Genomic DNA, 13,480 nt, shown 5'->3' on the forward strand with positions numbered 1-13,480 from the left:
GAGTTATTTATTCAAGACTCCTAAAATGTGATGGCACTGTCGTTAAGTGATTAGTGTTTTATGGTACTAACAATGCACTAACTTTTCGCGGTTATCCCACCTTTATGGGTCAATTAGTGTAAAATTCGATAAATTTAAATTCAGTCCTGTCCGAATTAACATGAAAGCACTAATTACAGTGCTTAGTGTTTTATAGAGCTCTAGTGATGTATAAGCGCTAGTGTTTGTCCCACTTTTGTGAGACAATTAGTGTAAAATTATTTAAGTTGAAAAATCTGAAGTTAGATCCGCTTGAGTTATTCATTAATAACTCCTAAACTATGATAGCACTAACGTTATAACTTATTATTTTTTGGAGCGCTAAGGACTCTAACCGTTAGCGTTTGTACTATCTTTGTGAAACAAGTAGTGTAAATTCGATAATTTTGAATTCAGTCTCGTCCGAGTTATTCATTAGTAACTCCAAAACTATGATAGCTCTAACATTAGTGCTTTGTTTTGTGGAGCACTAACGATGCACTAATCTTTAGCGTTTGTCCTACATTTGTGAGAGAATTAATGTAAAATTCGATAAGTTTAAATTCTGTACCGTCCGACTAATTCAATAATAACTCCTAAATTATAATGATACTAACGTTAGTGTTTACTATTTTATGGAGATCCAACAATACACTGACTGCTGTGTTTATCCCATTTTTGTCTGACAGTGTGAAATCGTATGAAATTTGAAAGATCTAAAACTAGCCTCGCACGAGTTATTCTTCAGTAACTCCCAAATTACGATTTTACTAACATTAAAGCTTAGATAGCACTTGTTAGAGCTTTTTGGAGTACTAACGATGCGCTAACCTTTGACGTATATTTCACCTTTTGTGAGACAATTATTGTAAAATTCGATAAATTTAAATTTAGCCCCAAGTGAGTTATAACTCCTAAACTATGACAGCACCCACCTTAGGACTTAGTGTTTTATAGAGCTTTATCAATGCACTAACCGCTGTCATTAATCCAGCTTTTGTGCCACAATTACTGTAAAATTGTGTAAAAGTTGAGAAAATCTAGTTAGCCCCACCTGAGTTGTTCATTAATAACTTCTAAAGTATGATAGCACTAACGTTAGTGTGTAGTACACTAACGAAGCACTAATCATGTAAAAAGTTTTAGTAGCATTTGAGAAGCGTGCGGGGCTAATTTAAGACACGTAGCATTTTCCACTATGTAAAATTCTCGCCAAATTTAAAAGCACTAACAACCACATATAAAGTAATGGTTACTAATTCGTTAGTAGGTGTTATTGCAGAACTCTCAACATTCATGCTTCAATAGTGTGGATGCTAGAAAATAAAACAGGGAGTCTATCGGTCACACAAGTCAAGGAAAAATCACGAAATTTAGCTTTTGAGTCACGTTTTTTTCCCCTTTTTAATCTGTACAAATGTAAGTACAGACTGGAAAATGTTGTTCCATAAAACATCAAAATTCACCACCAAAAATGTCTATGGTCGGCTTTAATGGTACCAAATTGCTAGCAAAGCACGCTTCTATTGCATGCATGAAAGTTCAGCTTGATTCGCGTCCAAATTTCCTCTTGCTAATGTTACGAAATTTTACGGTTTGGTAAAGAAAAGGTCACGAAATTTCATTTTGGAATTTTAGTAGACACCCTGTCAGGGTGTCTATCCGTCACGAAAGTCATAAAAGTCACAAAATCAGAAAACGGTCATGAAAGTAAAAAAAAAAAAAAAAAAAAAAAAGTCATGAAATTTAGCTTTTGGGTCACGGTTTTTTTTTATTTGCATAAATATAAGTACAGACCGGAAAATTTTGTTCTATAAAACGTCAAAATTCACCACTAAAAATATCTATGGTTGGCTTTAGACCTAGCAAAGCACAATTTTATCGCATGCGTGAAAATTTGGCCTAATTCGCACTCAGATTCGCTCTTGAGAATGTTACAAATTTTATGGTTTACTAAAAAGGTCACGAAAATCATGAAATTTCATTTTAGAATTTTAGTAGACACGCTGTTGCTGTTTTCTGAGAGTATTTTCGACTTATTTTTCAAATTCTGGTTTTATACAGATTTTTTTCTCCATTACAATACTATCGTTCTGTTTCTTATTTAATGTAGAAAGAATCGGCTCCTAGCGGACATATCATTTATAGCAGCCTATGGAAGCTAGTTCAGCAACAATTTCCAGGATTAGGAGAAAATGATACTATTAAGAAAGTAAACCAGATGTGGCAAAATCTGTCACCAGAGGAGAAGGGACTGAATGTAGATACATTTAATGCACAGAAGGTAATATTGATTTTTGTCCTCCAAGATCGATTTTTATGTTTTCTTTATACACATTTCTAAGCATTAGTCATTAGGTCTATGACCTTAAGCCTGTCATGTACGAGGGATGACGTCCCTCAGCGAGCACACCATATGAGAAAGGGGGGAAGTATAAAATAATGGGAAAGGAAGGAAGCGGCCTCGAACTTTTATGTTAGGGACCATCCCGGAATTTGCCTGTTTGAATAAGGATAACCCAAGAAAGAACCTCGCTCAAGATTGCTGGCCTAAAAAAGCTGTTACATTTCTTCGACTAAGTGTCTCCACCGGGTATCAAGCCTGGGACCGCTCGCACCAAAGGCAAGAGAGTTAGTAACTACGTTACGCGGGGCTTCCTGCAAAATCGAGATGCAGTGGAATTGAAGAGAAACATGCTAAGAGACGATTCGTACTCTGTTGTACTTTCTAAATAAATATCTAGATAATATTATCTTTACCTTTATTAGAGGAAACTTCTTTAATCTATGAATCGTTAAAAATTACATGAGCACCAACCTCAAGAGTGATTTTAGAAAATGGAGGGAAAAAACAAGAGATAAAATAGTAGTAGTGACGGCATGTACTATCCAAAATGCAATTTGGTGATTGAATAGTAGATGCATGAAAAACATTGTAAATAACTTCATCCATCTTGAGTCTGGAATTATTACTTAAATAATTAATATTTTTCTGACAGAGTATGTACTTTTTTATTAAAATTAAAAATTGACAAAGAGAAAAGAGTCGAAGGCAGAGAAGAGAAAATGGCATAGGATAGAGAGCATTGGAGAAAAGACAGAGATCCTAATGAACTTATTAAGAAAAGGAGGTGTGAACACATACAGGAAAGGAGGAAGTAGAATCCTAGAAGTGATTAAGAACATGAGGAATGAGAAGAAGGACATAAAAGAAGATTATGGACTAGTGTATGAAGTGAAATGTAAGAAATGTAATATGATATATATAGGAGAAACAGGGAAAAAAAAAACATAAAGAAAGAGTTAAACAACATAAGGCTGACGTGAGAGTTAAAAGAGAGAATAACGCAATTTATAAACATATGAAAGAAACAGAACGACATAGATTGGGAAGGGGTACAAGGTTTAGAAAACGAGAATAGATCATTAATAAGAAACAGGAGTGACTAGCGAAAGATTAAGAGAGAAAAAAGAGATTAATGAATTGGACAAATGGACTTCAAATTCGTGAATTATAGGATAGGTTTTTAGAACGAATTGAAGAATAAAAATTCAGGGATAAAAAAAATTACATTATAGAACACAGAATGGAGAGGAAACGTTAAATTTAACTGCTATTTGGCTATAAGAAGAAGAAAAGAGAAAAATGATAGTAGTAATGATATACAGGGTGTTTCAAAACAACACCGACAACGTTTAGGAGGTGATTCCTGACACCAAGATAAGGCAAAAAGTATAGACAAACCTGGGTGCACAAAAGCTTCCTTTCGGAGTGATAGGTTGCCGAAAACATGAAAAAAATGAATTTTAAAGGTTCATAGCTCCAATACTATGGATCCTACCGGAGTCGGGTCAAGACTTTATTTAGGAACTAGTATGTGCCCTATCCAAATATCCATGTTTCAGAATCCTACTGTAATTTCGCAACAATTTTTATAGAGGTAGTTTGTGAGTACTTCAAATTATATGCTAATATCCAAATTCCCTCTGTGTGAGTACCTTAGGATTCTGAAGTATAGATTTTTGGATAGGGCACATACTAGTTCCTAAATAAAGTCTTGACCTGACTCCCGTAGGTCCCATAGTTTTGGAGCTATGGACCTTTAAAGTTCCTTTTTTCATGCTTTCGGCAGCCTATAATTCCGAAATGAAGCATTTGTGCACCCAGGTTGGTCTATACATTTTTTGTCTTATCTTGGTGTCAGGAATCACCTCCCAAACGTTTTCGGTGTTGTTTTGAAACACCCTGTATATATTAATAAGAACAATTAGAATTAGAATTTTAAAATGAAACGGTAAATTATAACAATATCTTATTGTTACATATTATAAATGTGAAATTATATAAAAAGCAACTATTAAAACTGTATATCAATAATGTAATATTATGATTGTATTTTTGGGTGCTCGAATTAATTCTTGCTGCTGATGAACAGAGGGCAGCAGTTGTGCTACTGCAGCACAGCCTACTGTGACAGGATATCTATTTGGAAGTGCTATCCTTGGGTTATCAAAGCATTATTTGACCTTCGATTGAAATGAAAAGAACATTGGTTTCAGTGTCTTAAACATGGCGGGTTTTCTATCTAAGAAACAACATTTGTGGGAACCGCTACTCTTCTGCTTCCATTTTAACCCTTTATGCCGAAGGTCTTTTTTTGTCACAGATTTTGATAATTTTCATGTTTCTGGGATACAGTGATTACATTCAAACGAATTTCAAGATTATTTGAAAATTTTGTTTGGTGGAAGTGGAGTTAGAGGGCGACCTACATATAGGACGGTAGGAAAATAAGGTATGTTTCGAAAGCTATATACAATAAAAACACGAAAGTAATACAAACAAGGTTCCTTTTGCATTTATTGCACTGATAATCACTCCATTCAAAATAACATATTCATAAAGCTTAAGATTTAGATATTCTCATATAAAACGTTTTTAAATTTCAGTTTTTCGTGTGGAAATCAATAAAACATTTGACATGAACACCAACATCGCAATTTACACATCTTTCAGTTTTCATATGATAGTTACAACATCGATTCTGCTTTTCTTGTTACCCGTCATGTCTTGAGTTTTGCGCTAGAAATGAAGAGGGATGGCCTTTATGGCCCTTTCGAGTTTCTTTTCCGTACCTTTGTAGCAAGTTTTCTTCTTATACTTAGGAGATCCAGTTTTTGTTCTGAGATTATCTTCTGTAACAGTCATGCATTTTGAAGTGCTAAATCAACCATATGCATAATAAGACAACTCAACTACTTTTTGCCTCATATTGACGTTCTGTAGTGACTTACATTTTAGTTCAGCCGATCGACTCTTCCCATGTTTTGATTGTACAATTTTACCGTAAATAGTTGGTCTATCTGCACTTCGGGTTGCGCGGTGGCTCAGTGGTAGAGCGTTCACCTCCGGTGCTTGGGGTCCCTGGTTCGATCCCAGCTCGCTCCGTGTAAACTTTATGGTGGGCAAACATCCTGCTCTTGTGTTTTTTCGGGGTTCTCCCGTTTCCTCCTACTTTCTTCATTCCACCATTTCATTCATTTCTCATCATCACCGTCTCCTTTAGCCTAACCGGCATAAACCTGGGACAAAGATTTCATTTCATTTCATTTTTTCTATCTACACTGCTTTCTTTTAAGAGTAAGACCAACGTTTAGCTTTTGAGACTAGTTCCACCCCTACAGAATTAGAAGCTATCAACTACACTACTGTCATTCCATTTACATACTGTAATTTCTGTTCTTTGGCCGTAGCAACTGTCAAGCGACCCTCTAGGTTTCATAGTTTCATTGCATTCTATTAGAGCTTTGAGCAGCCTATTCTTCCTAATTGTGCCTGTTCTGTTTACATCCCATTTTTTCAGTTCAGCCAAACTGGAGAGACTTGTAAAGAAGTTAATAATAAAAATGATAGTTCGCTGTTTTCTCTTGCGTATTAGTTGTGGCAAACGGCATAATAATTATAATTGGATTTCGCGTTTCTTTGCGTTGCGTTGCTGTACGAAAACTTGCGGAGATTGCTAAATATCAGATCGGAACATAACTTATTGAAAGACATTACACAAACTTCGTAAATTAAAAGATTCCTAGTTGTTGATAATTTAGTTTTAGACAGGCCTGTAGCCAACCCAAATAGTTAGGAGGGGCTTATAAAAATTTGTGCAGGTATCAAATTTTCTTCTGTAGGGGCAGTACGCAATATAGGGGATGGGTTCGCCCCTAGTATCACTGACTGTGGACCAAGTTGTAGAAGCTATTCGAAACTATACAAATTTCACAACACTATACCTGCCTAGCGTCTTGCATAAAGAACACCAGCAAAATTGGTCAAAAGTAGCATATTTTCATAGCGTCCTATATGTAGTACATTAATGTTTTTAAGCATGCCTAGTAAACAAGAAATTATTGCGCAGTAAACAACTTGTATGTAAGAATAGATTGATGTCTTAGAAAAACAAACAATACCAATCTAAACAATTTATAACTTGCATTTTTATTTAAAATTTTACATTTTTGGACGCGATATGTTGACCAATTCTCAATGCCAGCTTCACGATCCTTCGAGACAAAACACACGCGCTAGACTTAAATGTTGGCAGGTCAAAATTATAAAACAATTCCTTTTTATCTTAAAACTACCGGCTCGTGTATACAATCTTATACTATGTTAACATGGTGTTCGGAAACATTAGCGTCCTAGTGATAGGGCACTAGGAACAAATGGGTTAAGAAATCTGCTGCAGAAAGCCATCGTTTGCTAGTGGACGCGTGTGGAGAGCATGCTCTATCGGAAACAACGCGTAGAGAGTGGATTCGATGATTCCAGAACATTGATTTTGGCTTGAGCGACAAAGTGCGTCGTGGTCAGTCGAAAAAGTTTGAAGATGGAGACCTAGAGGCACTACTGGAAGAAGATTCATCTCAGACGCTTAAACAGTTGTCTCAAATTCTAAATGTTGATGAATCAACATGTAAGTAAACGCTGGGAATTAGCAAACAAAAAGCTGGATGGTACCAAGAAAATAAAAGTGTTGGTAACTCCATTTTTGTTCGGTCATTCGATTAGGAAAAAAACTTACATACCTAATATATACCTACTTACTTACCTACCCAGCTACCTACAAAATGTCTGTGGAAGAAGAACGGAAGGAATCAGCTGGGTCCAGCGGAAAACGAATGACATTGTGTTGGAAATAATGGGAAAGGAAAAAACAATTTTAGGTGTAATCGAAAATAGCAAGATTAATTGGTTGGGACATTGATTGAAAAGGAACTGTATCAGCTTTCTAGAGGGGAAAGAGAGGGAAGGTGCGAAGAAGGCTACAGTTGATGAAATGTTTCAAAACAGAAAAATTGCAAGTTAAGATGAAGAGGTTAGTAAAAGGCTGTGATATACAGTGTTTCAGAATTTCCTTATCACTCCTTTTAAAATCCGTACGGATGTATTTATATTGAACTTGATGTAGGAAATATACAATAGGGTTAAGGACAAACCTTTTAGATGATGATTCGCGGACGGCCACCATCTTTAATTTCAGTTGTTTCTTTCAGACGATAAGTGGGTCATGTGATACATGTCCTTAGGCTAGAATTTGCTCAGGATGTGAAATCTGATTTCATGTATCTTTATTTGGTGGGAAGTTATGTTCAACAACAATTAATGTTTACCTGTTACACAGTGTACTCCACATGTGCTCCACGCTGGACAGTGCCTCTCCCAATTATTATGAACATTGAGCAGGGTAGCAGGGGAAATTTGCTCACAGGCAGTCATGATACGTTGCCCAAGATGATGATGATCACGAATTTTCACACCATACACCATACTTTAATGTGTCCCCAAAGGTAAAGTCCATTGGAATGAGGTCTGGTGAACGGGCAGACCATTCAACTGGCCCACGGCAACCAATCCATGTCCCGGATACCAAAGTGGGGAGGCGTACTTTTTGAAAGAAAGAAAAAAAAAAACAGAAATGTACCATCTTCCGATAGCAGACCTGGCAATATCTGATCCTGTAACGTCTCCAGTATCGTTCCGCAGTTAAACCTTCATGAATGAGAAAAGGACCGATAATTCGTGGACCTCATATACCCGCCCACACCATAACCTTCTTTGCATCGATCATTTTGGAGGGATCTGGCTCTGTGGGGTTCTCAGGTGACCAATAGCACATGTTCTACCTATTTACCTTCCCATTTACGAAGAAGTAGGCTTCTTCGGAATAGCTATCTCCATCGCGGAGTTTGGATTTAGCCGTAATTGCTCGATTGTCCACTCGCAAAACTGCACGCGGTGATCTGGGTCCTCGTATAGGAATTGCAGCATTTGCACCTTATACGAATGCCACTTGCGCCTTTGTAGCACCCTGTACACTGAACTGGGATTCACATCACATTGCATGGAGAGACGACCTGCTCCGCTGTGGTGACATCGAGAAGGAGACAGCACTGCCGTAACTGTTGCGTCGTCCACTACGCGGTCCATCCGTGATCGTGCCTGTCTTCTCAAATTTGGTTAATAATCGTGCCACTGCAACATTTGATGCAAGGCGATGTTGTGGATGACGCTGATTGAAATCACTTCTCCCGCTCCACAGTTTGATGATCTGGATTCGTTCCTTAGTTGTTAAGGGCATTTCTCAACACCTGCAAGAAAGAGGTAAACGTAACTTTCAGTTAGCAATAGCCTTTCACCAAATAAAGATGCATGAAATTTGATTCCAGATTTGACATCCTGATTAAATTCTAGCCTAAGGTCGTGTATGGCATAACCCACCTGTCGTTTGAAATAAGAAAATGAAATCCAAGATGGTGGCCGTCCGTGAACCATCATCCAAAAGGTTTGTCCTAGCCCTACTGTATATTTCCTATATCAAGTTCAATATAAATATATCCGTACGAATTTTAAAAGGGGTGGTAAGGGACTTTTGAAACACCCTGTATCTATATCTCTCTATCTATACTAGCTGAAATGCTTGTTCTTCGCGCAGAGCGAATAGGTTTATGAGACATATTTGAATCTCCTTCCTCCTTAGAATATTTATTTCACTGAACATATAATGACAAAAATACAGAAGGTAGTATAAATATAAATATTAAAATACCCTACTCTTTAATCAAATTTTCATTAAAAAAAAAAAAAAAGCTTGAAGTGGGTACTACCTACCTTCCAAAAGTTATATCAAACGGGTCAGAGGTTTTCCCGGCCTTTAAAACTATGAATTTGACACAAATCTCAGTCATTTTTGGCATTTTTTTTCACCTCCTCCACCCCACCCTCTGCAGATGGAGATGAACTTGGACTTCAACGGCATTTGGAGCGTCACTATTCATTTTAGGGATTCAAAAACTATGGATTCGACCCTGTTATCGGTCGTTTCTTATCAGTTTTATGACTGCCCTTCCCATTTTTTCCTAGGAGTGCTCAGGGGGTCTATCCTCCATACTGGGGCCAGAACTTGGACTTAAACAGCATTAGAACTGCCACAAATTAACTTAGCCAAGCTGAAAACTAGTGATTTGACACTAATATCGATTGTTTACGTTATTTTAAATGTCACCATTTCATTTCCTTCCCCTCGCCTGGGTGCTAATGAGGGCTTAAATCGGACTTAAAAGGTATCGGGAATGTGACTGTTTATCCAAGCAACCCTGAAAACTATGAATTCGAAACTAATATCAATTGTTTTCGATCATTTTATATGTCCCTTCCCCTCACTGTAGAAGTGCTACGGGGAGTCTTACCTCAACTTGGAGCTGACCTTAGACTTAAAAGGCACCGAAACTAACACCAGTTAACTTAGAGACCCCGAGAACTATGGATTAACACTAACATCGATCATTTTTATATGTCTTCTCCCTCCCCCTACCGCCTACGTGTGCTAGGGTCTTATCGTGACATTATTCTTTTCCAGACTATAACTAACATGTATATTAAATGTGGTTAAAATTGCTCCAGGCGTTCCAAAGTTACGCTGGAACATACACATACCCCACACATACATTCATTCATTTATATATATATATATATATACATATAATGCAGAAAGACACGGAATACATAAAAATGATTGTTGTTTCTAGTGGTATTTATTTCAGTTTATTAGTAAAAACAGAAAATAACACACAAAAGGTAAACTCTGTAATTGCGAATACAATATTAATTCATGTTAATTGTACTGAAGTATGAAATTACAATAAAAAATTCTAGTCACTGCGTTATTCAATTATGAATTGTTTACTTTAGCAATTGAAACATACTTGTTATAAGAAATTTAAATATTTATGAAATGGAACAATCCACAGTGTTGGTATTCAAGCACCAGTTTAACTATGAAGGAACCAGTCTGAGCCAATCAAAATTAGTCTCGTGTCACGTGAAGTAACACGATTACCACACACACATGAGAAGTAACTCACAAACATCTTTACGTCATCTGAAATCCGAGAATCTTGAATTATTCCTACCTTAAACAATAAAAGAAAATGCATGGACTTAATGGCAAGCAGTGATTAAACCAAGTTAACTGTCTCATTTTTTGTTCATATATATGTATACACAAAGAAGAAAGCACTGAGGTTTAGGGTGCATATATATGTATGACTGTCATATGTAGTGTAAACAAAGATTCGAAAGCTTGCACCGCACTTCAGAAATTAAAATGTAAAATTTTAGTTAATAATATTTAACAAATTTTGAAAACAAGGATGTCTAGGAACATAATTTGGTCGGGAAATGTTATGATGTCACTTCAGTGAACATTTTACGTGTTCGTACATTTTACTTGGTAGTCTATAATTTGAATGCAATAGCAAGGTTTTATGATTCAGGTTTAAATATTAAGTGGAAATTTGTTTAAATTCCATTTATAAAATACAGTGCCGTAACATTTCACTAAATATAGTTGAGCATATTAATGTTAGTTTCATCTTCGTTTGGTCTGTTGTTTCAGAGAAAAGAGGAGGAGAAAGCCTCGACTGCATTTCGTTTATTATTTCAGAAAGCATATGGACAGAAACCAAAGAACATCGATAATCCTCCTGGTAATCCGACATTTGTGGGTGTTGAGAACCGTGGTATGTATATTTGTTTTTATCTGTTTCTCTTTATATGAATATATTAGTGTCTTCTTTGTTGCATTTGTTATTTCATTTATTTTTGCGTCTTGATATTTTGTTCCATCTGGTTTGTCGTCGTTGACGATGAAGAAACAAGCGAAAATCATGGGACGCAGTGTTTGGCCTTAACAGTGGATGAGCCATCACGTCTAATTGTTCAGTTTAAGTCCGCACAACGTAGCGGAGGTAATCCACAATTTCGCATCACGTTAACATACAGCAGTGATTTGTCTATGAATTTCTGGTGCACATACAAGAAAGATATTATTCCTTGAATTTCATTATGACGACATTTTATCTCGATGTCTTCGTTTTGATGAAGTGTTATGTTATTTTATTCCTTCAAAATCCGTATTTTGTATTGCCAGCATAACTTAGTCTTTCTGGCGTTAACGTTTATCAATATCACTTAGTTCAGAACCTACTTTTAATGTCTTCAGTTTTGGAACATACCGTATTTATTTATTTATTTATTTATTTATTTAACAATCACCAGATACATCTCAGAAGCCATTTTATACTGGATATCTAACAACAATAATAACAATGGAAATGATTTGGAAAGGTATCGGCCAGGACCAGTTCAGTAGGTACCATCCCGGCATATATTTGGTAGTACTGAGAAAAACCATGAAAAACCCCAGGAATCTAACCCACGACCTCCCGAATGCGAAGGCAACGCTCTAACACTGAACTACTTCGCTCAGTGTATGTCTGGAACACGCCGTAAAACAACTTTTGGATTGTTTTTCGGTTTTTGAACACACCTCATATGTTAGATATAAAACATTTTTACGTCGTTTTTCATTAGCTTCGCAGCTTGTAGTTGCACTACATTACTTGAAATACCCAACTCGAATTATTTTTCTCTAAATGGAAATGCCGCATGTAATGTACCTATTTACGTGTAGATAAATTTAGTGATCTGTAAAATGTTTTTGTAATTCCATATGATATAAAATCTGATTTGTAAAATGTTTTATGTACTTCGATATGATATAAAATCTATCTTATTGTGAAACTTCATAACAATCTGTAGTACAAAGTACTTCGGAAGTCGAGGACTAGGTAAAAATCTGCTGTTGATTGTGATACTTGCGTGACAGAAATGCTCGTCTTAAAAATAAAGCAGTGGTGATTTCTACTTTTTTTTTTTTTAAAGTTATATTAATAGTACATCATGTGAAGTAAATAAATAAATAAATAAATGACTTTGCTCCATCAAAAGGTGCAAAAGTTACTTTGTAATGTTAGGTTTGCTATGGGGAAATGCGCAAGTGTGAATTGATGAATTTTTGTTTTGAATATCACCGTCACACACTCACACCAAGAAAATTACTTGAGATTTCGAAAACGGTAAGAAGAAGAAGAAGAAGAAGGAGGAGGATGATTATTATTATTATTATTATTATTATTATTATTATTATTATTATTATTATTAAAATGCTTGCTAAGTGCTAACAATTGCTCACATATTATTGATATTTTTACTGATTTGCTGATTTTCTTTCTGTTCAGAGGCAATTCATTACCTATGACTTATTATAAATTGTATTCTCTTTTGCATGTATTGTTTTGTTTTGGTTCGTTTTTTATTTTATTTTAATGTCTTCTGTGTATGATTTATTATTATAGTTGTATTTTTTATTCTAATTATCTCTATTCTGTATATTTTACTCAATGTATCTTTATATTATTATACTTTACGATCTTTTTTTTTTTTTTTTTTTTTTTTTTTTTTTAATGCATGCTTTTCTTGTATTGTTAATTCATATATTATTACCTTTTGGAAATTATAATTGGACTCTGTGTCTGTAATTTCCTGATAGCAATTAAAATAATTTTTTAAAAAATATTATTATTTATGAATATGACATATGACAAGAGGTTCATTTTACTCTTGCCACCGGGACCAGGAAGGTGTGATTCGGTTTTTTTTAGAACCATATATTATTGGCTTGTTGGTCGTTGTTACTGGAGTGACACTCTACTTCTTAAATTCATCCGAAGAAGTCATTGCTTACAAGACATATTAAATATAATTCGTTGCTATAACAGTAATGCAAAGCTAGTTTCTATTGACCTAGCATTTGTTGGTGCCTGTTTTTAGCACTTGCCTTTCCTTACAAGCGTACATACTGTGACTAACGCTGGTAAAAGTAATAGATTTTTTTTTATGGCATACGAGTTTCGACGCATATTATAAATCTGAACGCAGTTGGTGGGCAGGAGGCAAGAGAAGGGGTTAGAAGCGTTGTATTAATGTGTTCTTGAAAAAAATCCCCCGGAATATTTTTAATTTCGAGGGGAAAAAAATACGAATTAGTTAAAATTGATTTGACTT

General features: G+C 35.6%; 1 protein-coding gene across 7 annotated transcripts in view; it reads left to right on the forward strand.

Annotated features, from left to right (window-relative positions):
• LOC145686687 (uncharacterized) overlaps positions 1–13,480 on the forward strand; it is a 313,040-nt gene that overhangs the window by 183,096 nt on the left and 116,464 nt on the right. For 6 of the 7 annotated variants that reach the window (XM_081760226.1, XM_081760225.1, XM_081760228.1 and 3 more), the window contains 2 exons: positions 2,132–2,302; positions 10,971–11,094. In XM_081760226.1, coding sequence (XP_081616352.1) covers positions 2,132–2,302; positions 10,971–11,094 — 295 coding nt within the window. The remainder of the gene's footprint in view (positions 1–2,131; positions 2,303–10,970; positions 11,095–13,480) is intronic. The other variant, XM_081760227.1, reaches the window with a different exon arrangement.

The sequence above is a fragment of the Thermobia domestica genome, chromosome 5 (assembly GCF_964235325.1).
Source record: "Thermobia domestica chromosome 5, izTheDome1.hap1.1, whole genome shotgun sequence".
NCBI lineage: Eukaryota > Metazoa > Arthropoda > Insecta > Zygentoma > Lepismatidae > Thermobia > Thermobia domestica.